Source organism: Pelmatolapia mariae, linkage group LG1 (assembly GCF_036321145.2).
Source record: "Pelmatolapia mariae isolate MD_Pm_ZW linkage group LG1, Pm_UMD_F_2, whole genome shotgun sequence".
NCBI classification, from domain to species: domain Eukaryota; kingdom Metazoa; phylum Chordata; class Actinopteri; order Cichliformes; family Cichlidae; genus Pelmatolapia; species Pelmatolapia mariae.
The window spans coordinates 27,875,796-27,902,113 of NC_086227.1; the positions used below are offsets into that span (position 1 = coordinate 27,875,796).

At 37.0% G+C, this 26,318-nt stretch overlaps 2 protein-coding genes across 2 annotated transcripts; one reads left to right on the top strand and one right to left on the bottom strand.

Moving 5' to 3' along the window:
* Nucleotides 1-1,095: 1,095 nt before the first annotated feature.
* Nucleotides 1,096-8,191, bottom strand: ddias (DNA damage-induced apoptosis suppressor). Its single transcript, XM_063477699.1, has 5 exons — nt 7,846-8,191; nt 7,462-7,623; nt 5,777-5,885; nt 5,001-5,314; nt 1,096-4,754 (listed from the first exon to the last, which is right to left on the bottom strand). The coding sequence occupies exons 1-5, from the start codon at nt 7,965-7,967 to the stop codon at nt 3,086-3,088; spliced, it is 2,376 nt and encodes a 791-aa protein (XP_063333769.1). The 5' UTR covers nt 7,968-8,191; the 3' UTR covers nt 1,096-3,085.
* Nucleotides 8,192-17,463: 9,272 nt separating this feature from the next.
* LOC134626070 (uncharacterized) lies at nt 17,464-22,760 on the top strand. Its single transcript, XM_063471611.1, has 10 exons — nt 17,464-17,574; nt 17,662-17,729; nt 17,863-17,977; nt 18,914-19,059; nt 19,171-19,313; nt 19,398-19,560; nt 20,310-20,403; nt 20,507-20,585; nt 21,331-21,404; nt 21,498-22,760. The coding sequence occupies exons 1-10, from the start codon at nt 17,561-17,563 to the stop codon at nt 22,309-22,311; spliced, it is 1,710 nt and encodes a 569-aa protein (XP_063327681.1). The 5' UTR covers nt 17,464-17,560; the 3' UTR covers nt 22,312-22,760.
* Nucleotides 22,761-26,318: the final 3,558 nt, after the last annotated feature.

Consider the following 26,318-nt stretch of genomic DNA (forward strand, 5'->3'; position numbering starts at 1 on the left):
TCACGCCTTTCTAATCTCTTTAGCTCTCTAATGTCACAGCCACACCTCCGTCCACAAGGCAGCAGGACATTTAACCTAAAAATTGTGCAGTAGCACTACTACTGCATCACAAAGTAAATAATAAAAATAAGTCCAGTGGCACTAAAAAGAGGGTCACAACCCTTAATGTCGCAGGAAATGTCGAGGAAGGTCAAGGACTGAAAAATTCTTAGCTGCTAAGAAATATTTAAGTATGAAGAATTAAGTGCAGTTATTGCATATGCTACAAATTATATTAGTTTTTCAAAGTATACCATGCATATAAACCAAAAATATATATATATTTACTGTATTTATTTAGTCAGTTTCATTATAACATGTTTATGAAAGTACAAGAAAATGGAAAATGAATATTTTGCCAGGTGTTAAAAATGTCCGCTTTAACATTAGTACTTTTATTATGTGCACTGTGAAGTCATCAAGTGCCACAGTGCAATGTAGGTACAATAAACAGGCAAAGATCACAAAATTGTATCTCTTAGTTGGCCAATGGTTGAGGTGCATGACATCACTGTATGATTAATAGTACAACTCCAGCCAGGTGACTCTTAATGCATGACTCTGTGTTTGCGTCTCATGATTTCTGCCTCTCACTGCAGCCGAATTTTAAAAGAACGTCAAAGAAAGCATATACATAGTATGAACAAAAACAGAATTTTAATAGTTAATCGATCTGCCCTATATAATAATTGTTTGAATTATGTAACCGTGCCCCTCCCACCCCTTTCTCTCTCAGAGTACCACACGTACTTTAAGCTTGGCACACCGCGGCTTTGAATGTTTCCATTCACTGGGTGCTTGGTGACATAGCTCACGTACTGTACTGCTGCATGCAAACGCAGTGTCTCCCTTGCGCACAGACACAGCTGCAGGTTTTGGAACAATTTCATGTTATGGGGCTTTACTCATAAAGCCTCAAAAGGCTAAGGACCAATTTACAATTTACAACAATCCCATTTATATCGCCTATATTTTATGTAAACTAGTGCAGTAAGTTGCAAATTTCAATACTTGCTAGTCCTGAATCATCACATTTGCATTTCCACATTCATTCAGAATATGAAAACATTCATTTTGTGTTTCCTATTTGCATAAATCATGTAATTACACTTACTGAAACTAAAGGATACATTAGGGGTTTTTTTTTATTAATGAAGCAGCTAACAACAGATAGCAGAATAACCACATTGCAGTAGTAGCTGGATGTCACTGTGACCTAACCCAAAAACAGGCACCAAAGCAAAGTTTCACAAAGAAATTGTCAAGTACTCATAAAGCTCTCGACACCAAGTACATGGTCTGTTTTTCATCTCTCCACAAGAAAAAGCCTTGCAAAAATACACTGCTCAGATCCTGGAATCCATTCGTGACTGAAAATTTCCCTTAGGCCATTATTAGTTGGCTGTTAACCATGGTTGCTGGAGGACATCAAAGCATAATGTTGAATATGTCGTTTGGCAAGGTTAACAGAAGAGAAACAACAATCAAAACCAAGCTAGTATAATAGGTTCTTTTTCATTCTGATCTGATAATGGCCTTTGATGATTATCACAAACACCAAGAACATCTCACTAAGCAGCATGGAAGTAAACCAAAAATGTTTGACTTATTTCTGATAATAATCTCCTTTGGCCTGTGCTGCTAGTGGAAAAAAATATATAATAAAAGCAGGGGATCCTCAAAAGCAATTTTCTGCCATTGCATCAAGTAGATTAACATATACTGGGATCATAGGTATCGTCACATGGCCATTACTAACATCATGGTACATGGGATTTAGAGATATTTCAGTCTCAACCACCTGTCTGGCATACCAAGACTTTGTGATACACCCACGCATAATCATTTGCGAAACCAAATGAACAGCGAATTCATATGTCACATGTATTCACATGAGTTTTCCAAAATCAGTTTAACTGTGCACATATACACTTTTAAGATAAGAAGTACCAACCAAAGAGGCACGTGCATTCACACGCAGACACAATAATGCCGTACCCAGCTGACTACATGCCAATCTTGTTTCTGTAACACATGCAGTACAAGGCTCCAGCTGTTCACTCGTTCCACTTCCAGTTTTACCAATGTAACATCGTCTTCATCTCCCTCTCTCTATTTTGATCACACCCCCAGAACATTGTAGTCATTGCTGCTATTCTTGGCTCTCTGGCATGACACCTTACACACTCATCCCAACATAAACACCCCTCGAAAGGCACAACTGCAGTGTGAACCCAGGAGAACAGTAGGTCTGCTTAGGACTCTGGTGTGATTCAAATTATACTGGAGAGCTTTCAGGATGTGACAGTGTTGTTGGCTTTCGTGGTCTGAAGCATGCCTTAAACTATCTGGGGACCTTTGTTCCATAAATAATCTTTTGTAATAGTATTTAATCTTTATTTATATTGGCATGTATTAATATAAACAAATGAAAGCATAAAAATGTTGTCCTTGAATAGATAGCAATTAAATATCCGCTTAATTACATATTAACCTTACAAACATCTTAAAGTAAATAGCTATAATTTTTCATAGGCTTGTGAGCTCAAGCTTTTAGTCACTTGAGCCTTTAGAAAAAAGCCTTAATGTGTTCAAAAAAGGCAGTGATACTTTCAAAAACATGGATCTATAAGTATGTGGACATACAAACACATTCTATGCATGTTTCAAAAACCATAGTCGTTGATGAGATTTTGCCCCACCTTAACTGCTGCTAAGCTCAGGTTGTAATAAGACCAGGCAATGATTGTGGTAAATGTAACATGTTTATATATTTCATTTAATTAAAAGCGCTTTCTAAACAGTACATAAAAATTAAAAACATGGAATTGAGTTAGACTAAGCATTTGATGAAAAAGGCGAAGGAAGAGAATTTATTACACTTTCAGTCAAAGTGCAAACTTGAAGGTCAAGACAGCATCTCTCTCCTATCTATAGTGTTTAATATATGAGCCCTCTTTTTCTGTTTCACACAGTAAAATAGCAGCAGTATTACTCCAATACAATGGAGCACGATTTCTTACAAGTCACTCTGCAACACAAAGTCTCAGAAAGAGTCAGAGAACAGATCTCTAGAGCAGTCACATATCTGGCTCCCATGAATCCTTTCGCTAACTTCTTCACTGTCACGATTTTCTGTCTTTCTCAGCACACACTCTATGGAACCAAAATTGTTGCTGTTGTCTGTCAGCTTTCTTTTTCGGATTGGCACACTTTGTTGGATTTTACTCGCAGGTGTAGGAGGAACAATTGCTTCATTGTCCTCATAACCACACTCTGACACATCAATAAATCTTGCTGTACAGTTGATTGACATGCGGTTTAGAGCCTCTCCCTGCACCCTAAGGTGCTGCAGAGAATGTAGACTGTTTTTATGCTCGACTGGTTTCAAGAATTTTCTTTTGGGAGTAAGTTTGTGGCTGTGCCTGCTGGATGTAGTTCTCCACACAAAGTTTTCTTTGACAGATTCCATCTCACTCTGCAAAGCCTGGTCAGCATTACCACAGTTCAGTTTATGAACAGAATTGTTTTTACTCTCCATTTCATGTAAATTTGCATTAAAACTTTTTTGATTGACAGGCTGTGAACTGAATTCACCTGTCACACTTTTGTACAAGTCAACACGTGAGTATGATACAACGCCTAGTTTTACAATGGGTGTGGACTGAGAGGGAGGGACAAAGTCAAATTCTTTTGTGTCTTGTGGAATCAAACTCTCCCTGCATTTACTTTTTTTAAATTTCCCTTTATCTGGTGTTGATTGTGTCGCATTCGCATTTTCATAAATCAGATGATGCTCGTCTGCCTTGGAAAACTGTGAGCAAGCTTCCATGCCATCACCGACGGCTTCTGCATGCATGGTGAACCTCTCCGTTTCCAGATTGATCGTGACTGAGCTACCAAACAGATCTGCTGAACAGTTGTAGGCATCCCCCTCAAGCTGCTCTTCTTCCTCCTTTTGAAAAGACAGTGAACTAGCTGTGCCATCCACCTGATAACACCCATGGGAATAAATGTTTCTAGCTTGACTCCTTTTGACAAACAGAACAGAGTTCTTGCATTCTTTGCTGGCTGAATCATGTGAGCCACATCCACTTGTTGCAGGCGTATTAGTGGCATCCAACAATGCTTGCAAATGCCTGTCTGTTATTTGTGCATTTCTTTGGCAAGATGATGTTTCACTTATTAAGCTGCTGTTTCCCAGGTTATTTCTTGCCTTTACTTCCTTCCAGTGAACATTCTGAATTTGTTTCGTATCTCTATCAGTGTCAAAATCTTTATTGGCTTCACATAAAAACTCTGTCAGACTTTCAGAGAAAGGCAAATCATTCCAAGCCAATGAGCTTGATGAAAATGTTCTGGTGAGCTGTCCAGTAGAAAACTCCTTTTCTTTAGGGCTATTCTGACAATACTGGGACGGCCTTAACCAAGTCTTTAGGCTAGGGCTGTTTCCAGCTCCCTTCTCAGATGATGGACTATCATAAAAACTGTGCTGCAATGAGAAAAAAGGAGCCAAGTCCTTTGCCACTTTTTGGTTTTCCTGGCAGCCCCTCTGTGCAAGATATGGTGTTATGCTTTTGTCAGCCTGACTTCTGTTTTCATCTCCACATTCCTGGGTACTGCAGCCTTCTTCCTGCTCTGCTGATGAGGTAACCAGTCCAAGTGATTGCTGCCATTGAGCTGTGGGAGTAAGGGTGCAGTCTCTGTAACGTGATCTAGGAAGGAAACAAAAGCTATTATCAATTATCATTTTTGCATGTAATGTAATAGCACCTCCACCCACATGCTCAGAAGTCAATATCAGGAGCTTATGAGTGATTTTTACTTTGGCTTTCAGAGCCATTTATTGTTATTTTGTAGTCCCTACAAAGGAATAGTACATAAGAGTACATGACTCTCTAGTTAGTAGGGTTTTTTGGACACAAAATACAGAAGATTGTATCATTTCTTAATTTCATTACCTTTGAAGTAATCGGGGCAAAAGATGAGAGGCAGATAGTGTGGCATCACTAAAGCTGCTAGTTGGAGAATGATCATGAATGAGGAGCGGGGTTGTTGCTGGAAGACTGGAGATTCTGCTGGTATCAGCAGATACAAGTTCAGAGTCAGAAGCTTTCTGAAGAAGAATCCAAAAATAACTGACCACGGTGCATCCTCCCATTCCCGTTGCTTTGGGAAGAATCATCTGAGTAGCAACAAACTGTGCTGCATTTTTACTGCTGGAGCCACTTGGAACAGGTCCTCCAAACCAAAGTGCACTTTCTGCTTCCATCACCTAAACAACACAGATGATACCACAGACAGCTAAGCTCAAACAAAGCAAAAATAAATTAAGCATAATTAGAACACATTTTGGACATATGTTGATCCTATTATTTTATTTTCTTTAATGGTGAACTGAGAAACTAAAATTGTGAAATGTGGAGAGAAGTTTATTATTTCATTGTTGCACAGTTTGTCTTGCTTTTCATGTTTTTGTAATCATTTTATGTTCAAAGTAACAGCAGGAATAAAAAAATCTGGAAAATTGAGTTTGAGTTAATTTCTGCTGTTTTGTGTGACCACGAAGTCACTGATTTCAAGTTATATAAAAAGAAAACTAAAAACCTCCAAACAGCAATAGTGACTAAAATGTTGAATGCCTATTTTTAAGTCTTCATATGTATTTGAATAACTTTTGATCATAACTTTTGAGTATGTCACATAATACTTTTACACACGTGATTTATGAATGTACCTTTATACCAAAAATGAAATGTCTGCCAATGAAACAGTCCTCGACTGCCTTCACCAGCAATGTGAGTCTTCTAGATTGTTCCACGGGTCTGTCCAAGTTTTCCACCAATCTATAAAAGACACAAAGCCCACACAGCTCTTCACTTAACCAGCAGAGAAGATGTTATGTTCTTCACACGTTGTAGTCATTCGAAACTGACAAAATACCACTAAAATCTACACTTTAAAAAGAAGAGGTACAAAACAAATAGCATGTATCCACTGTCTCCATATTATTAGGTACACCTGTTAAATTTAATACAATAGCACTGCCATTTCTTTCCTTCTTTTTTGGGGGGTTAATAGAAACTTGGCAAAAATCTTAAATTCTGGCATTTTTGTGGATGGTGGTCCTGGTGTTGTACTGAACTGCAAAGCACTCACTAGTGTTCTGTTTTCTCCGCCCTCTTATATTCGGAGGGAGGTGTAGTAAACCCTAAGTAACAACAACCAGTACACCAACTCCATCACATACTATGACCTCAACTTATATGTATCCATGGCCTCTGCTTTAACCCAATATATACTCCTTCTAAACCTGGGAAAACATTTTAACTAGGGATGGGTATCGTTTAGGTTTTATCCGATACCAGTACCAAACCGGTACTTTTGAAACGCTGCCGGTGCTTAAACAGTGCTCAAACCGGTGCTTAAAGAATGGAGAACACAAAATTGGTCCAAAAACCTCTCATGTTTAGCTGTTTTTTTGTAAAAAGATAACAATGTTAGCCTTTTCTGCAGCTATAGGGCATATATGGTATCACTCTTGGCTGAAAGCAATGTTTAATCAATGGAAAAAACACAAACTTTGTCCAAAAACCTCTCATGTTTAACTGTTTTCCAATTTTTCTTTGGTCATTTTAGCCTTTTTGGCCGGGGTGAAGGGAGTATCTGACATCAAACAAGAAGACAGCCGCATGTAACTACGACGGTGTTTGCTAGTTCACCTTACATGCATTAATGTAATAACGTGGTTAGCCTACTCAACGTAAATTACACACGAACAACATTAAGCTACTCACGCAGAGAAGAACGGCTGCTGCTGCCATCATCATCCGTCATCATTTCTGCTACACTGGCAGGGCTAGGGGCCAGGACTCTACTCTTCGGGTTTTTGGGGGATGTTGCTAACTCCAGGTCCGATAACAGGAAACCCACCCGCAGTAGATGTGCTCGGTGTGAGGTCTCGCAGCAAGCTATCAAATACGACGCATTTCTCGGCTTTTAAAAAAACGCTATGCGTCGCCAGGTATTTCATCAGATTCGAGGAGTTACCTCCTTTGCACAGTATCACAGTATCACCTTAAAGCACTTGTTGCAGGCTGCTGGGTTTGCATCTTTTGCTGCGAAGTACAGCCAGACTTTGACCCTTTCGCTTTGGGCATTTTTAATCTGTAGCTCTGCTCTAAAAGAACGTACGTACCTGGGCCCGCCTACTATCCTCGAACACGTAAAATGATTGGCTAGAATCTAAAGTGTATCACATCTCTGGGGGGAAAAAAAAGCACCGAAATAAAGCACCGAAATGTGCGCTGCTTTTCGGTCTGGTTACTACCGTTTATGTCAGAACAAACCGGTACCCATCCCTAATTTTAACAGTTATTCAGTCTTGATAATAAGAACTTGTATTTGGTTTTCTGTACTCACCTTTGTAATTCATTTGCATGAATGCCAAAGAATGGTTTCAAGCTGTTTCCAAATACTGTTATCCCGAATATACGTCCGTCCCGGGCCACCCTCAGTGAGAGACGGTACCTGTAATCCACCTGTTCTCTCAGACACTTGTAACCACACTTGAAGCATCTGCATCTGTGGTGGGTACACAGAGACGATTGACCAGTGTCCATATACTGTCAGGTAACAGAGGTAACATACACTGTATAAATTTTTTTTTAAATTTTCTAAAAGAAATCCATTCACTTTTAACTGGACTGTATCTCACTTAGATACAGTCCTCTCAGCACAGACAGTTTCTAAAGTGAGTTTCACAATGCTACCGTTTCTCGGCTACAACTGAACCTTTGTGTTTACCTCGTAGTGTCCTGCTGGTCAACATCAATCCTGGAGAAACAGCATCTGCAACACGGATAAAACACACAGGGATCTTGCAGAGACAACACCGCACAATCCACCAGTGCCCGTCTATAAGACATTTCAGTCAACTGAGACACGCAACTGCAGATAGCAGGCTAACCGCTAGTTAATTACCCGCTTAATACATGACTGTTTATTTGATCTGTTTTTGTAACCGAAGGATTTGAGCACGAAAAAATATTACAAACGGTACGAAAAACATAACAAAGCCCGCCAATATCTAACTTTAATGCCGTCATAGCAAACATGCCCTTTTGCTAACTGTACACAAAATGCTACTTCTTCGTGTCTTCATTTCCATGTTGTACGTGAGTCAGCTGGAGGATGCACCGCCACCTACTGTATAAGACGATCACATGAAACTACATTTCTTGATGGATCTACGGTAATTTTAATAAAATAATGTTTTCAACTATTGCATGATATGTATTTTATTTAATTATAGACATATTAGTAAAACAAATCAAATTAATTTCTGTTAGATACATTTTTTGTCCATTTGCCTATCATTTTTGTCTAAAATTGGAAAATTTGTCAGAGTGAAGTGTCTGTATTCATTTTTCTTCTTCAAATCCAGTCATTTAAGACTTGTTTGGATAACGTGTAAACTGAAGTTATGTCCAGTATGATGATTCAGCAGTGTCTGAAAACAAACTCTACTGCTCACTTTTAACATCAAAATGTTCAATGCACAGTGCCTAAAGGGACCAATAAGGGAGCAATTTCTGAGCATTTGTTTTGACAAATAAATGACAGTTTTTCATAAAATCCCATGATGCCACCTAGCCTTTGCATATTATGTCGCAATTGGATATGCATAATCCCCTTCACAAGAAAAATTACTGAACACTGCGTGACAGACCTGACCGGTTTCAGTGCTTGCATCATTTGTTACAAAGGCAGGAAATTGCCCAACATTTGCAACCATTGTCTTTTTCATAACCAGTAAGAGAAAACAACAACAAAGATCCTGAGCATAAGAGTTCCAAAATGAATAAATATTAATAACAAATAATGCAGTCAGACTATTTTTATTTCCTTCAATTATTTTATTTATTTCAAGGTACACACAGTATACAGTCAAACTCATCGTTCACCAGTCAAAATGAGTTTGCTACTTGTTTGCTACTCAAGTAAGTGAAGGTCTTACAGATATATTGCTCTTATACTTGGGTGACAGGAATATATTCACTACATTTGAAGACAGAAAAGCAGTACACTAAAGAACTATCAGCATTAACCTGGAAAATACAAACACAAGTCTGTGATCTAAATGTTTAAGGCCTTTTTGTCCAGACTGTGACTAGATGGATGGCTACAGGTGATTGAAATCCTAATATAAATAATATAAGTAGTTGGAAACACTATAACATAGGGCACATAAATCATGAAACAGCTGTACATAGTAACATGATGCACCATGATGGCAGTTGTAACCATTGCTCTGCAGTTGAAATGCGGCTCTCAGTTTACCACAGAGGGGCTCTGATCAACACCCCTTTCCATGTGTGAGAATTTGCTACCTGCAACAAATCAGAGCAGAACCAACATAAAAGAAAAACACCTAAACAATGCAAATATGTCTAACACACATTATTCATTATACTCAACTGTATTTGAAATAAAAGTAAATAAAAGTGCTGCATATCTCAATCTGTTATTTAACGTGCAGATGAGTGGTAAAGCACATCATAAATAGACAAATCCCCAATGTCATAATAGACACAGGAGTTATATAAAAAAGACACACATTTTGCTTTATTTTAATTTATAATTTAAAAAAAAAATACGCTAGGTTAATTCTCATGTCAGCTTGTGCTTGTTCAAGGCACTGGCTTCTAACTGGAGTTGGTCCACCAGATACTTGACAGTGAATACCAACTGCTCCTTATGCTGATGAGTGAAAGGAAGGGAATGAATTTCCCTACAAGGGGATCGATAAAGGATATCTTACCCTGCCTTATCCTATGTGAATGTGCCATAATAGATTTTCACTTTTTAAGTTAGTTACTAAACTACCCTGTGTGCAGAAGTTGGATGGTAATTACTTTTGATTTACCTGCATTCTCTGATGAAGAAACCTCAACTTCTGGTTGAGACATTCAATTTCCTGATACAGACAAAAAAATAATGACCCGGTGTTTGATTTTTTTTTTTAAAACTCACTGTAATATTAACCCATTTAAACCCACTGGGAACAACTGTTGCTGTTCTAACCCCCTATGACATAAAAAAAAAATTAAACATATTGTGTGTAGGGGATGTCTAAGGAGTAAAATGCATGCACTTATTTTGCAGGGAAAATTTTGGGATTTAATGGGTTAAGAGATTTGATGAAGAGGCTAAAACTCTTCAACATGGTTGTGCTATGTTTCTCAGTGCATTCATCGCTTTAAGAAAGTTTAAATACCTGGGTTAGTTTTTCATTACGCCTGAGTTTGACTTGAGGTAGAAGGTCTTCCAGTCTCTGTATCTATAATTAAAAATACAATCTAAAATCATTTACAGACAAGTAGCATCTGTTATTAAGTCGTTAATATATTCATTCAGAGATCAGTCTGTGGACCACTGCCAAACCACTAACTGCACTGCATTCTCATTAAAGAATACTTGCACTTACCCTTCTTTCAATAGTCTGCAGTCTTGTTTTCATAGTTTTATTGATCACAGTCATGGGGATGGTTCTCGGCTTGGGACACACTGAAGTAATATGAAACCAAACAGAAATCAAAAAAGTGCCTTTTTGTTCAGGACTACACATTGTAGTGATCTTTCTTTCTGTATATTTATAGTGATTTAAACAGAGAAGTCTATAATCTTCTTTACTATTTGTAGAATAATTTAGCCATGATAAACTGATTCATGTTTTATGTGTTTCATGTGTTTCCCATCCAAAATAAAGGAAAATAAGTCCATTCACTGCTACTATTAAAGTTGTGGTTCCATTCACAGGATGTGGATGCTGACCAAGAGTAGTCTTTAGGATATTCCATTTGTGATACCTTCTAAAATTTCTGTATGTTGTTTAAAAAACTGTCCCATGACAAGAAAATCTAATACTTTATATTCTGTTATATTTTTCTTTTACAGCAAATGAATCATTGCAAATACTTTTTCAAGAATAGAGGTGCTGGGACCACCCCCAGCACCACATTTGATACAAGGTTTGTTCATAATTCCATTGCCTTTGTATATCCCATAAGCTAAGCTGATTGGCTATAGTTATTCCATTAACAGGATTATGAAATGTAGAAACATTTACAGACTGTTAAAGATAAACACACTGATTACCATGCTGAAAGATCTTTGCAACCTCAAGCACGTAAGGTCTGTGAAGAAAAATATATAACTGCTTGATTATATATTTTCAGTATGCAGTGATTAAATGTAAAGACTTTTACATCACCAGACCACATACATGTGCTTGCTGTTAGCAGGGATGGAGCTGTTCAGAGGGATAAGATGGCCATGATGGTTCCTTATCTACACACAGAGGAAACTTATCAGCTTGTTGTGTTTTCAAGAGCTCCCCCCCAAAAATTTTTCATTAATCATTTTTGACACATGGACCCACTTCCACTAAACATTTAGAGAAATGCCTGTATTTTACACATGTACCTTGAACACAACACTGGAACAGTTCAGCCCAAAAGCCCTGCTGACAATCTGAAAAGGTGATATAATATAATATAATATAATATAATATAATATAATATAATACAATATAATATAATATAATATAATATAATATAATATAATATAATATAATATAATATAATATAATATAATGGGCAATATTTTAATAAGTAAACAACAACAGAGCACATTCACGTTTTATACTGAATAATATTAACAATCAATGATTTAAAGTCAAAGTCAAAACATCAAAAACAAAACAAAACAATCCAAAAATACACATGATAAGAAAGAACAATTACATAATTACCCATAAAAGATTAATCAAATCTCAACAAATGCTGTGAGGACTGTGATCATTTTAAATCTTTAAATTTAATGTCTGCTTTAAATGCTTATTTGTGAGAATTAAATGTATAACTTTTGAGGTTTTAAAGTTGATTGGCTGACTCAATGGATGGATGAATGCATACCTGTACGATGATGGTAACAGCAGCAGCTGGGGGAATAGACACTTCTCGAAGAGTAGCCACTTTTTCATCTGCAGCAAAGTAAATGTAAGAGTCTACTTTTTACAATGTTACCATTACATAATTGCAAACAGTGCATTTATTAATGGTTAATCAATCATTCACTTATGATTTATAAAGATATAAGCCAAAACAGCCACCAATGCTGTGGAAAACATGCCAGTAGCTGGACATTTGGTTAGTATACTTAGTAGACACCTTGAGGCAACTGTTTTTGTGATTTGAGGTTACATAAATAAAATAAAATTGAATTGGATTGAACTTAATTGAATGTTATCAGTGCATCAGATCTAAAAAGCAGCATATTTAGTATAATCTCTCTCAACACAGAAGTGCTTATTTATGTCTTATGGCCGTCATGAGAAAGCTGGATTTACATATACTGTGTTTGAATGCATGGTAGCACACTTCACATGAGTGTCACGAAAAATCTAATTTACAATCCAAGTGAATGGACTTTATAGTTAACTAGAGACATTTGTTGTGTTTAATATTTTCATTTAACTGTAGATTGTTTAGTTATACATTATGTGTAAGTGTTGTGAAAAGAAAAAAAACTATATTAGGCACAAATGTTTTCAAAGCAGATTTCTTAAAATTTGACATGGATTTTAAACACTCACATCTGAACACTTGTTGATTGTTACAGTATTTCATTCATCTCTTATTAAAATTAACCGTTTAATATATTTGCTAAATACCCAATTGCATGATTCTAGTAATCCTATAATCAGATTTTCGTTCCCTCTTTGGCTCTTTTTAAGAAAAAAAAAATAATAATAATTTTAGATGTGAGCTCGCGGTCTAATATATGCTAATAACAGTCACCTGCGAAATGCTCCTACCATTTTGGGGGGTCGGTGGGGTTATTTATGAATACGTTATTGCCTGATTACCTGATAAAGCAAAAAATAATATGTAAAAAAAATTTTTTTTAAATGGATTTAACTTATATTATCTGGAGAAAAAAAAGAAAAAGAAAATATGAGCACATAATCCTCATTTAGACTTTAACGGGTTAAAGGGGCTGGTTGCCATGGACACAGACGCACAGACTGACATCAGTGAGTAATTAAAAAAATCACGGCTGACGAGATGACGAGAAACTCACACAAACTCACGAACCTTTTTTGTCAAGCCGCCTCAGAGCGATCCAAATCTTTGATACCTGAGGTAATTTATCAAAACTGACGATAGACATTTTAGTCAGAGAGCAGAAGCAGCCGCAGCCAGCGGGTATAAAAAATACATTATACATCCGGCAAGAGACCTTCAAAATAAGGCTTGAACTTCAGCCTTAATAAAGTATCATTCTAAATAAATAGAATGGTACTTTATTAAGGATAGCTTTGCAAATAAAAGAAAAACTGCTGTTCTTTAAGTGGTCACCACCCTAAGTTATTCAGAGAATGTAATGTATGGGTGCGGAAACTGCACACAGCTCTTCAATAATAGTATATTCTCTTAAGGAAATATAAACATGGCATTTCATTTTACATACACAGGTGGTTTAATTTAAAAAAAAACCCACACACACTCTTTTTGGTTACTTTCAAACACCATATGCTTTATAAGGTCTGAGACGATGAAAAAATATAAATGTGACGTGTCATAATATTTAAGATACCGAAGATTTCAGAAAGAACACTGCTTAAAATGTGTATATATGAGAAGTACCAGTAATAATACTAACTGACAACCTACTGACAGACATCAGGAATCATCTTTCGAGCCTGTTTTAGACACAAACAGATGAACTGAACCAGAAGAGAACTTGAAGAACTTGAAACTCAGGATTGTCTCATATTTGTGAGTGTGAAATTACTAGCTGTCTTGAAGAGCACCAGCTTGTCTAGTTTCTTCATTAAACTTTCTAAAAAACTGTAGTTTTGTTTGTTGCGCCAAGCCGACATGTTAGTTGTACAATCCAGAGTCTAAGACAATTTCGTGTGAAAAAGAGTCAGCTTGTCCAATGTTAGGAACACAACTGAGTCTTGAGATTTTATATCCATAGCTGGTGCAGGATTGGTTAGTGTTTTGAAAAACTTAAAGGGAAAAACGAAAATGTCTTCTTTGACAATGCACTTGCAAGACCAGACAGATTTCCTGCAATGTGTCGTAAGCCTGATTGTTCCGTGTTTAACAGACCGTGTCTGCAATAGTTGATTGGTTAGTACGTCGGACTATTTTTTCTTTCTTTTGGCACCAAGCCACTTTATGTTTGAGGAGAAAATTGAAAGCTATGAAACAAAACCTACAGGAAACCTAACAGCACAACTGGTTGTTTGTGTTAATTATTTAATTGAGAGAGAGAAAAAAAATCAGACATTAATTGAGAAAGCCCTTTTAGGACCTTCTTGTGTACATAATTCACCACAAAAAAGGCTTCAATATCATACAAAGATTTCATGTGAAATTAATATATTCTGGATCTGAAAAGAAACTCAATGGTAAGAGAAAAGACTGTTTAAAGAGATGTTCTTGAGTAGGGCTGGGCGATATGGCCTAAAAACCATATCATGGTATAATTTGAAGCATGTGGGGTAACGATATATATCGTGATATATTCTTTTCTTCTGTATAACGCATTTTACACACTATAAGGCACACTTAAAATCTTTTAATTTTCTCAAAAATCGACAGTGTGCCTTATGTATGAATTCTGGTTGTGCTTACTGACCTCGAACCGATTTTATGTAGTACATGGCGCACAGAAATCTGTCAAAAATGTTTTAGTACGACTTTGGTAAGCTATGAAGGGGCACCACTTGATGGCTTGCCGGAGCATTACGGCTGCCGTAGTCAGGAGCCTTGCGGAGTAATCTGGGTCCAAAACTCCATCTGCTTCAGGTCCCAAAGTCAAAGGAACACTGCGGCATCACTGAGAGTTAAAAACTGTCTAAATTCTTTCATCTTTAATAAAATGATCAGCGTTGCTGCTTTACCAGGTGTAACAATTAAGTTTAACATTCAGGCATACATGAAAACAGATTTATTAAATTCAACGGAGTTAGAAGTTAGCAGGAAATTAGCTCGCTAGTTTCCACCTAAACATGATATGCCATGTTCTGACTGAGAGATTTCTGAAAAAATTAAAACAGTGACTTTTGTAGGGTTACTGAAGTCGGACTAGCTGGTATATAATGATGTCCTACGTGATCACTAACAAAACAGCTACGTTAGCATAACATTAGCACAGTGAAGCTGAAGGATGAACGCTAACCTTTTTCCACTTGATAAAAGTTAACGTGAGGGTTTCTGGTGGTTAGGGACAAATGCAATTGCATGGCAGGATGTTATAAACGGACCAAACTTAGTTAGGAGAGCAAATGAGATAATCCATCCACAATACGAGGTTAGTCATTAATATACTGCAACAAAATGGGAATAGAGCAGCTGCGAGAGAATTCAGCATCAATGAATCAATGGTAGGGAAGTGGAGGAAGCGCAGTTTTTGCCTTTCCCCATATTCCAAAAGCGTCTCTTTGCTATTACTGTCGCCCGGCATAATTTGCAGATGATGTTGTTTGCAGCTGCTGCAATGCTTTCGACCAAAACAGGCGCAGCTTGATGACACCATCAACATCCACTATCGCGGTAGAGCGAAATCTCTACCGTTGGCCAAATTTATATCATTTCTACCGTATACCGTTTATACCGCCCACCCCTATTCTTGAGTAATTAAACAGTTGGGGCCGTTTACTGCACACAAAAGCAAACAGTTTACTTCTCACACAACGAGTTTTAAACATGTACATTTTATGTCTCTATGTCTCATATGAAATATTTACACTTGTATTTAAATTATCTATCTTTGTATTTATTTGATAATATCACAAATTAATTTCCATATACTTCAAATACGTGATGAAATTATCTTTGCACATACACACAAAAGCACACATGTTTTTCCCATTGTTTTCCATGCTGACTTCCTGTTTTCAGTGAACTTCAGACAGTTCAAGGAAACATCCTGGCTCATAAGGCCATGACATAAAGTGAGGATCACTTTTTTGGCAGTTAAACAAAACATTTTGTTGGAAAACTGATTTTGCCGCCACCATGGTGGGGGGGACGTAACAGTATAGAAACCAGTAGGCTCAGTCTTGGGCGTGGATACATGAGTGTGGAGTGCCAATAACATATTTGAAGTCAGGGAGCACACTGCCCAGGTGTTCTAAGTTGGCAGAGATCCGAAAATTACCCTGAAACACATACAGAGGAAAAGCTTAAAGTAAAGTAAAGTGTAACCCTCAATACATTTATATAACCAAAATACATCCAACACAACTCAGGTTTGACTCCTGCACCCGAACAATGGCAGTTTGACTTCCAACAAAGAAATTCCTCTGAGAATACTTTCATGTTAAACACCACAACTTGCTTTATATACATTCCACTTTGTGGAAGAAGATGAAAGGGGACACATAAACCTCCTGTCAACGTGACTAAAACATGTTCCTCACCTTTTACATCATCAGTGAATGAAAATTAGTGCTACACTATACATGGGTATACATTCATTAAAATGTGCCTGGTATGGGTCTAAGGTTTCTTGTAATTGTGTGTTATGTTTTGAACCTAAAATAAGTCTATATAGAAATTTATGTCACGTCATGGCTATTGACTGTGCAAAAAATGCTGAAAATGTGAACTGTATTTTTTTTAATCAAACTGCAAAACTGCAGCAGTAATTTGCCAATTAAAAATATCCTTAAGAATAGAATAGAATCATTTGTGTTTGTTGTCTTGTTTATTGTCTAGCATGTCACAAATAATCATACAGTGTTTATCATAACTTTTCCAAATTATTTATACATGGTTTATTTGTTCCTCTCATGTTCTCCATATAATAAAAACGACCTTTGAGCAAGAATGACATATCGCAATTCTAGAATCAAGGCATTATTTTTTTTATGTGCAATAGTAGGCCTAAAATGTTTCCATGAAAGCTGTATAATTTCACGTTCAGGTTCAGTTTACTATACGTAGCCTGTTAAGTAACGCAAGCCTCTGACAGTATGACACACAAGCGGTCAGAGACTTTCAGAATAAATATAATAGAAAACAGCTTAGGACAGCCAGTGACCTTTAGAGACCCAACAAAATATAATTGGTAATGTTTGTTCCTGTCGATAATGTGCACGTGAAAAAGAAAGAGGAAAATTTTGCTTAATTTAAATGATTCCATCGTTTTTATTCCATAACTTTCCATATTCCCACTCTACTGCCAAACTGGGATTTTACAGTGTTTTACAGTAAGTCTACTCCCCCCTCCCCCGGTTTTATACGCACGGTACTGTCCTTCCAAAGAAAAGTCAGTGAGTCTGACTTCCCCTAAATGAGTGGTGCAATACATCCTACAACAGCTTTCACATGAGAAAGACTGTGAGACTCGGACGTAAGCGGTACACTGTGCGAATGGATAGAGGCTGGAGCCGAGTAGACCGCTTTCTATGAAAATACGCGAACTAAATTGTCTCGTAATGGATTCAAACAGGTAACCTGGATAACGTAAATTTGACTTTCTTCACGAATCCGTCAGGTTTGTTAAAAGAAAAGATCTCATTTTCGTTTTTTCTTCCAGACAAGTTTGCAACTGGATCTCTTATACAGTGCTTCTTTTTGGATACATAACTGCGACCGTACTTCCTGGTATGTGGATTACAGTAAAATAATAATAATAATAATAATAATAATAATAATAATAATACTGTAATTAGATAGTCTGTGTGAGCCCTGTGTGAGCACTCATAATTTACGTATTTGTATAATATGTTTCGTTCAGGAAAGAATCCGACAATTGGCTTCAACATTGAATGTACGTACGACTTTGTCCAGGTGATGCAGTGTGAGCTGGAGCTGCAAAACTGCACTGAGTACAGCATGACTCTCCAAGACGAGTATGACCGGCGTGTTTTTAATCGATGATTTTAGTATTACACCGATCAGCCATGGCATTAAAACCAACAGGCTTACTTTGACTGGGTGCTGCTTTTGCTACTAGCTCCTACGTGTCCGGGTATGGACACGATTTATCTGAGGGTATCTGCCCGGTCCTGTGTGGGGGTTCCTGGGTGGGCTGTATATGATCGGACTTGCATTGGCACACTGAGTGGATTCTCAGTTAGATTGGGATGTTTGGATTTTTGCTCTTCGTTGTATTCCCCATTCGCTTTCTAGACAGTTCTTGTTGTGTGGAAGTTCTGAGTGGAAATCCCAGCAAACTCAGTATTGCTGAGAGGTAAAATGAATGTGCACAGAGTTATGTCAAACTTTTAAAAAACCAAACCAAACAACTAACATAATAAGCTATGGAAGTTAAATGGTTGGTACATTCTTGTGAAGAACAAACATATTGTACTTTTAATACAGTTTTCCCAAATTTGTTTTTGTTTCTTTAGGTTGTTTTGTTTTTTTAATCTGTAAGTGTTAAAAAGTTGACAAATTTCAGCTGCTTTTCTGTCTGTTAATCTTCTTTGGGATTCAGGGGAATATGTCAATAGATGAGCACTGTTAATTTTATGCCATAATTTTTGTGCCGTTTAAACAATGACTTTAGTAAACTAGAGTAACACTGCTTCAGTATGTGGGACATGTTTACAAAGGATAAAAATGTGGCATTGTTGTATCGGGAGGTTAGCATGATCCAAAGATGATTAGTTGGGTGTAACTGGAATCCAAGGTTAATCATCAAAACACTGCATTTAATGTGATAGTCATTACTTGTTACTCTCTTCATCTGTCTGTGGTTTCAATGCTGTGGCTGGCAGTGTAAATATGCTGTGGCATATGAATGTTTAATTAAAGTGTTTTGCATATTATCCTTTGCTCCCCAGTGAGAACTGCACTGTACAACAGTGTGGCATTGGAAAGTGTTGTTACTCCTTCACAGTGATGCGTGTGCTAGGAGAAACTCTCACAGCAAAAGTCTGGAAAGATGGCAACATCATGGAGTCAAAAGCTATCAATGTCACAGAGAGCAGTACGTTGGCTTCTTTCAAATTATTGCCCATAACTCTGCATCTGCCAGAATGACTCTCTGGAGGTGAACAAACATTCACGTAAATGCTCTTTTGTTTCTGTTTCTGTACAGTAAAACCAAGAACTCCAACAATCAAATCAGTCAATGAATCCAAAGGGAATTTTGAAGTCATGTGGACGTCAGAAATGGAGGGATTTCTAAACAATGAAATGACTGCTGAGCTGACTTACTATAAAAAAGGAGAAACAGAAAAGGTAGGAACAATGCCACGGTAACTATTTGTTCTGGAGATGTAAACATGGGCAACTGTCAAACTCATTTTTGTTCCTCCATACTAGACATCTGGACGTTTCAAACCAGCCACAGTTGATGGACTAAATTACTATGTAATAAAAGGTCAAGACCTGGATCCAAGTTCAGCATATGTGGTCAGCGTGAAAAGCTTCTTAAGTCTGAGTGGCAAGTTCAGTGACAGTAGCGAAGAGTGGGAATTTAAAACTGGTAAGTATTGTCTTTTTTCAGTTGTAAAACAGTAAATTCTGTATTTCTTAACTGTGTTAAGAGGCCCTAATTATATTTCTATTACACATTCAGCTGAAAAATAATATGAGTTTTAATATTAACTCTCAAACTAACTTTCATGGAAGCCGTTGTGTCCAGAGAAAAGTGGAGATGAGCTCCTTAGATTGTAACATTAAAAGTGAATTTAGAAGTGTATTCGAATATAAAGGATCTGTGAATATCTCAAAAGCAAAGAGATAAATAGTTTGTATGTATAATATGTACAGTTTTAATTTCTCTTTTTTAATCTCCTGAACAACAAAGCAACAATAAATCAATAAATTATGATGCTATGCCCTGTTTTAAGTAGTATTGATCTGAACATTCATACCGTGTATAGCATAAGATACAGTATGAAGACTTTTTAAAAAATGTATATTTTATCTTTGTAACTTACATTTTGGAGGGTGCATAGAGTATAAGCAAATGCAATGGGACACTATCATTGGTATAAATAAATAACTAAAAACAATCCTTTTGTGGCAATATGAAGAAACTGTTTAGGAATTATATAGCATTAAGTAGTGACACACGATGTCATCAACACAACACATCTAACACATAATACAAGTCTGTTAGCAGACATATAAGCATATGCTATGCACTTTATCCTACTATATCTCTCTGCTGTATAACATCTGTACAAACACTGCGATTATTAAACTTATTTCATACATGTTATTTCACAGGTCCTTCCCGCCACAACCTGATGTTGGTTATCATCATCACCCTCAGCATTGCTGCAGTCATCCTCAGCGTTGCTAAATATGGCTGTTATGCAAAGTCAGTCATGTAGATTAACAAGTTTTTCTTGTGCCTCGGTCAGTGCATATTTCCCCTAAATACTTGAATGGGGTCGTCATTTTTTTCCTACATTTCCTTTTAGGTTGAGAAAAATATATTACGATGCAGTTCCGAAAACTACAAATCCCTCTTTTCTTAATATTAATCCAAGTGAGCAGAAGGTGAGACAGGTGAGGTCAAAAACTTCTAACTTCAATGGTTGCATTCATTTACTTTATTATTAATAATTATTAACAATTTAAAATCTTTTGGTGATTTTCATTAAATCATTATATTGCATCACTTTTTCATCATTTGCCATAATTACATTTGGTCTATAAATAGCAGTTTTATCAGGACTGCTATAGTCAAAAGAAAATCTAATGCATCTAGTGGACAACATTTGGCGATTCGAATAGAAATGTATCTGCTTAGCCATCAGCTGATGAAGACTGGCACTAAAAATCAGCTGATCTGCAGGGACTACAGCTGAACTTGAATTTGTGGCCTGTTTTAAGTGACACTATATTTAATTTTTCATTGTTCATGGCATAATCAGCCCTGGAGTCAAATGGCCTTCACAAATGCTAGGATTTAACAGAAATTGTGCACAATGTAATTTAAAAACCACCTGTGCTGAAATCAGAATCCAGCTCTGGATTTTTTAACAATGCAACAGGACATGTTTTAACTGCTCTGTAAACAGACAAACCCGTTATTCCTCTATAAGCAAAGTAGCAGCTTAACAGGGTTTTTCTACAGTAAAATCCGTCACTAAATCCCATTGTCCCAATAACAGGGCAAACTAAGTCAACCAGGAATGATATCTTAAGGAGTACAAAAGGCACTTTGAGAAACATACCAAAGTTCCAAAAGATTTTCCTCCTTTAACTGAAATGTTTAAGACTGTTTGTTCCTTTTGCTTAGGTCTTGAAACTTGAACACTTCATCATCGCCCCCATAAGTGTTGAGACCCTTATTCCAGATGACAGTGAACTGGGGTTAGTATTGACTGCATTGATGCATCACCACTACAAGACATTTCCTTGAGGATTTATGTCTGGCAGTTTCAGTAATTGTTTCTTTGTATTCAGATCGAAGATGGCACTGACAGACACAAGCTGTGGAAGCCTTCAGCAAAGCAGCGGGGTCAGCACGGGTTCCTCCGATCTCAGTTATACAAATACTGAAAGCCCCGTTGCTGTGAATGGAGAATCTTCTATTGCTAAAGCTGCTAAGAATGAGCTGTGTAAAATATTCCCAAATATTTGCCCAGTATTACCAGTGAGCACCAGTCTCCCGACACAGTCAAACGATACACAAGGAAGTGAATTATTCTCTGAAACGAGTTCTGGAGTATCTGCATTTGAAAATAAAACCTATCCCTTCCTCATTCCTGGCTGTTTACATCTGACTATGACAGACAACTTAAACACCCAGGGGACGGCTGAAATGCTTTGTGACTCTAGTTACCATCCAAGTAACAGTGGCATGGAGAGATGTCCGGATCACCAGACACCAGCTTGTCAAGTTCCTGCACAACTAAGTGGTATTTCACCATCAGTGGTTTCACCTCTTCTATCAACAGACATGTCCTATCAAGAGGTCCCCATATGTGTGCCCATAGGGTCACACAGTTTTCTTGCAGTGGATGACGACTATCAGGAAATTCCAAGTTTGGTGAGGCAGCCTGATGTTTCGCTTTTAGAGCACAGAAATACTGAGCATAAGGAACATTTGGACAAGTTGGAGGAGGAGTCACTTAGAAAGAGCCCTGAAAGCATCATAGGCCCAGTTGTTCCAGTTCAGGATGGGCAGCGTGTCTCTGAACTCCAAGTACCCACCTGTTTTATATCTACTAACTGCTCTGCACCAATAATCACAGAGAGTGGCTATCAAAGTCTGTAGTGTTGTGACCATAACTTCAGTTTTAGTTCTTTCTAATACATGGATGAATGAAAATGATCTCATGATAACTGTTTCTTATAGAATATGATCCTGCTGTCGTTTGGAAATTATTCTATATAGTAAGTTAAAGATTTGCACTGTGAGAACACTTAGGTTCAACATATTTAAAATGTACTCATAACAAACATTATTTTATTTATTTAACTTTGATTTCACCAATTTAGTCCCATTGAGACCAAAGATCTCTTTTACAAGGGAGACCCAACCCTTAAAGGTCTGACTGAATTTAACCTGACGGGTGGATTTGAGGGGTGAGCACAGGAGGTAGAGCAGGTCATCTACTAATGCAAGGTTACTGGTTTAATCCTTGGCTACTTCAGTCTGCATGCCAATATATCCTTGGGCAAGTTTCTGAATGCATTCACCAGAGGGTAAATCTTTTTTTTAAATTCAAGTGTTTATTAAAGTCATACAAAGAACAAAAACGAAAAGCACAGTGTTTGATGGCGTCTTTTGTCCTTAGAGTCATATATACAGTAGTCTGAATGACCGACATCACATCAAAAAAAAAAATTTCTACATATAAGCATAGATTCACATATAAGGGTAAAATAAAAAAAATAAATTAAAAAAAACAAACAAAAAAACCCAACCAACCAAACAAACAAACAAACAAAAAACACATAAAACAAAGAAACATACGCATAAACAGGTATAATATGTAACTATATACATCCAGAGAGGGAGCAGCTATAAAACCAACACTTTCGGTAGCAGATGGTGACATACCATTAGTACATGTTATTACCAAAAACAAAGTAAGCAAGCAAGAAAAGTGCCTGGCCATTCCTTCAATGATGAGTATCAGCAATATCTGGCCTTATAGGACTCATATAGCGGAACCATTTTATCCAGTGTTTTACGAATTTCTCATACTCAAGATTCACTAAAAAAGTTATCTTTTCCATCTTGTAAATTTCAAAAGTTACATCAATCCAGCTGTTTAATGTTGGTGGATCCTGTGTCAACCATTTTTTGGTCAGTGCCTTTTTACTTGCAGCCAGCAGCACACCAAATAAGTATTTATTTATACCCTTTATGTCTGGGGATATGTACCCCAAAAATATGAATTTGAAGTCATAGGGTAAGTGTGTACCAAATATGTTTTGTAGCGCTTTATGGACTTCTCTCACCAGAGGGTAAATCTTAAGCTCTATTTGGACTTCTGTGGTAAATCTACATCATACATGACGCTGGAACTAGAAACTCCATTTATCCCTACACCACAGCCTTCCACACCATTCAAGTCGTTGTGGTATGTGTCGACTGAACAGTAGTTATTTTTCTCGGGAAGTGCACGTCAGTTACGTAGAAGGTTGTTGTGTAGGTTTGAAATGGGCTTTCAGTTATGGCGTACGATCTCAAATAAAAACAAACTGTGATATTTAGGGAATAAGTGATGTACATGTTGCCATTAGAATGCTTTTCAATCAAAGTGAATTACCCTGAGCTCTGTTTGCTTCAAAGAAACATTGCTGAAGAATTTTCAGATATTATATGACTATAATTATAACCATAATTTATTAAGTGTTTGTTTTCAACAAATGTTTAGGAAAAAAGTTTTATTTGTCATGTTGTTTTATATCCAAAATTCAAGTTATTTTCTTTTGTTTTGTTTTCACTTAATTGTAAATAACACATTTGAAATGAGGCAGCACAGTGGTTCGCATTGTTGCCGCACAGTAAAAAGGTCCTGAGTTCAATTCCACCATCAGGCCAGGGTCTTTCTGTGTGGAGTTTGCCTGTTCTCCCCATGTTTGCGTGGGTTCTTCCTCCCATAGTCCAAAGACATGCAGTTAGTGGGTTACGTTAATTGGAAACTCTAAATTGCCCATAGGTGTGAATGTGAGTGCGAATGGATGTCTGTCTCTGTGTGCTAGACTGGCGACCCGTCCAGGGTGTAGCCCTATGAGAGCTGAGATAGGCTCCAGCGTCCCCCCGTGACCCTGAAAAGGATAAGCGGAAGCGAATGGATGGATGGACATTTGAAATGTATTACTTGAATGTATAAATACTGATAAGACCAAAATATGTTAAATTTGTCATAAATGCTAAAACAAGTGAGCTTTAATCTCTTTGCTTTTCCCGAGTTAAAAAAAATGTTCAAAGTGAATTACTCTGAGATGTGTTTGCTTCAAATAGACATTGCTGAAGACTTTTAATGATCTACAGTATGCTGTACTTTGTACAGTCTGCACAAACAATTTAATATTAAATTCTTCAAGCATCATTGCATAGCATTTGTAACTTGGATCCCAATGTGGTGACCCATTTTACAGATTGGTACTTCAAATCAAATTCGTTAATAAATGAGAGCACAAAACCGATAGCACAAAACAAACAAACAAAAAAAAAAAACCCAGAAAGAAGAATGTAATCCTGTTAATGACAATGGAGGGGGTCACATATCTGAAAGCTTGACTAATGTGCATATAGTAATGAAAAACACAATACAGTTGCAGCTACACTGAGTCATACAAATAGTGCTGTATTTATTATAAACTTTTCAGTACTTAGTCAATACTCCTGATAATGTAGCTCTTTTCTGTTCATGTTGTTTAATTCAGATGTTTAATGTTGGCTTCCTTCAGTGTTACTTGGAGGCTGGACGTCTATCAGGGTCCGCCTCCATATTGTGGTCTCAGCATGAGCAGACACTGTCGCCTCTCCACTGTGAATTTGCATGAAATCACATGACCAAAATAGACTCACCTGGGGTGGGTGAGCATGCCAGAAGCCAAAAAACACGCATTAGATATTCATTGTTTAATTTATTTGTTTGTTTGTTTTTGTCTGGCCCAGAGTTTTTCCTATTGGTATGGCGTGATATATAGAAAATGTACTAATAATAAACAATAGCATATAATAGTAGATTTAGTAGGGGTTAATTAGTCTCATAACTGACTCATAAATCACTTACAAGTTGATCACAAGCCAGAAAAACTTTATGTTACTGTTACATGCTGAAGGAAGACAAGGTTCATCCAGGTGCAAATTGAGGTTTATTGCTCTGAAACACAGCAAAAGTTAGGTGTTACTGATGGCTTCCATTACCATAACTGGCCTGTGTTACTTTTGGGAAGAGATTATGTGTAATGGCCCTTTAGTAATCAGCCCTTAGTAAACAGAGTAACTGATACACAATAAACCAATAAACAACACACAACATTAGATGTACTGGCTGGCTTACCAAAACGTTTCTTTTACGTTCACTGAAACCAGCTAATTGCTTTTTAGCTTATTTATAAAGGCACACCACGGTTAAAAAGTCTAAAGCAGGAGACTAACATGATTTAGCTAGCGCACCCACACGTTACTCATCACAGATAACCTGAATTATGTCCCATACTTGGAATTCCTCACATTAAACGCCTTATAAACAGGAATTACACTCTAAACATATTACTTGAAATAAGTATCGAGTTCATGTAAATATATATAGTGCTCGTATACTGCTCTTACCTGAAATACAGCAAAACAGCAGTTCTTTGTAACTGAAGGCTTCCATTACAATAACTGGCCTGCGTTACTTTTGTAAGGGATTACTTTGCCAGTCACTCATTTGTCTGAGTCGCTACTGACACCTACTGGCGAAACTCAGTATCGCCTTAGAGGCACCGGCACAAAAACAAAAAATTGAGGTGGGCTGGGGGCAAGATCAGTATTACAGTATTACACTGAGAACATTGACTTCATTGTAATACGTTTATAAAAATATATCCTTTTTTTTTTTTTACATCATAGTGTTGAATATATGCAGAGTTTGATGGCTGTAGAAGGCTCTTGCCTCAGGTGGTTAAAAGTTGTGTCTTAATAAAGAATAAACAGGAGTCTATGTCTTAGTGTGATGAGAAATTCAAATTTCAAGTGCACATAAGGACTTTGAACTAGAGTCAATTTTGATTTCATAATTAACTTTTTACGATGAAAAATATTTCTATTATTCT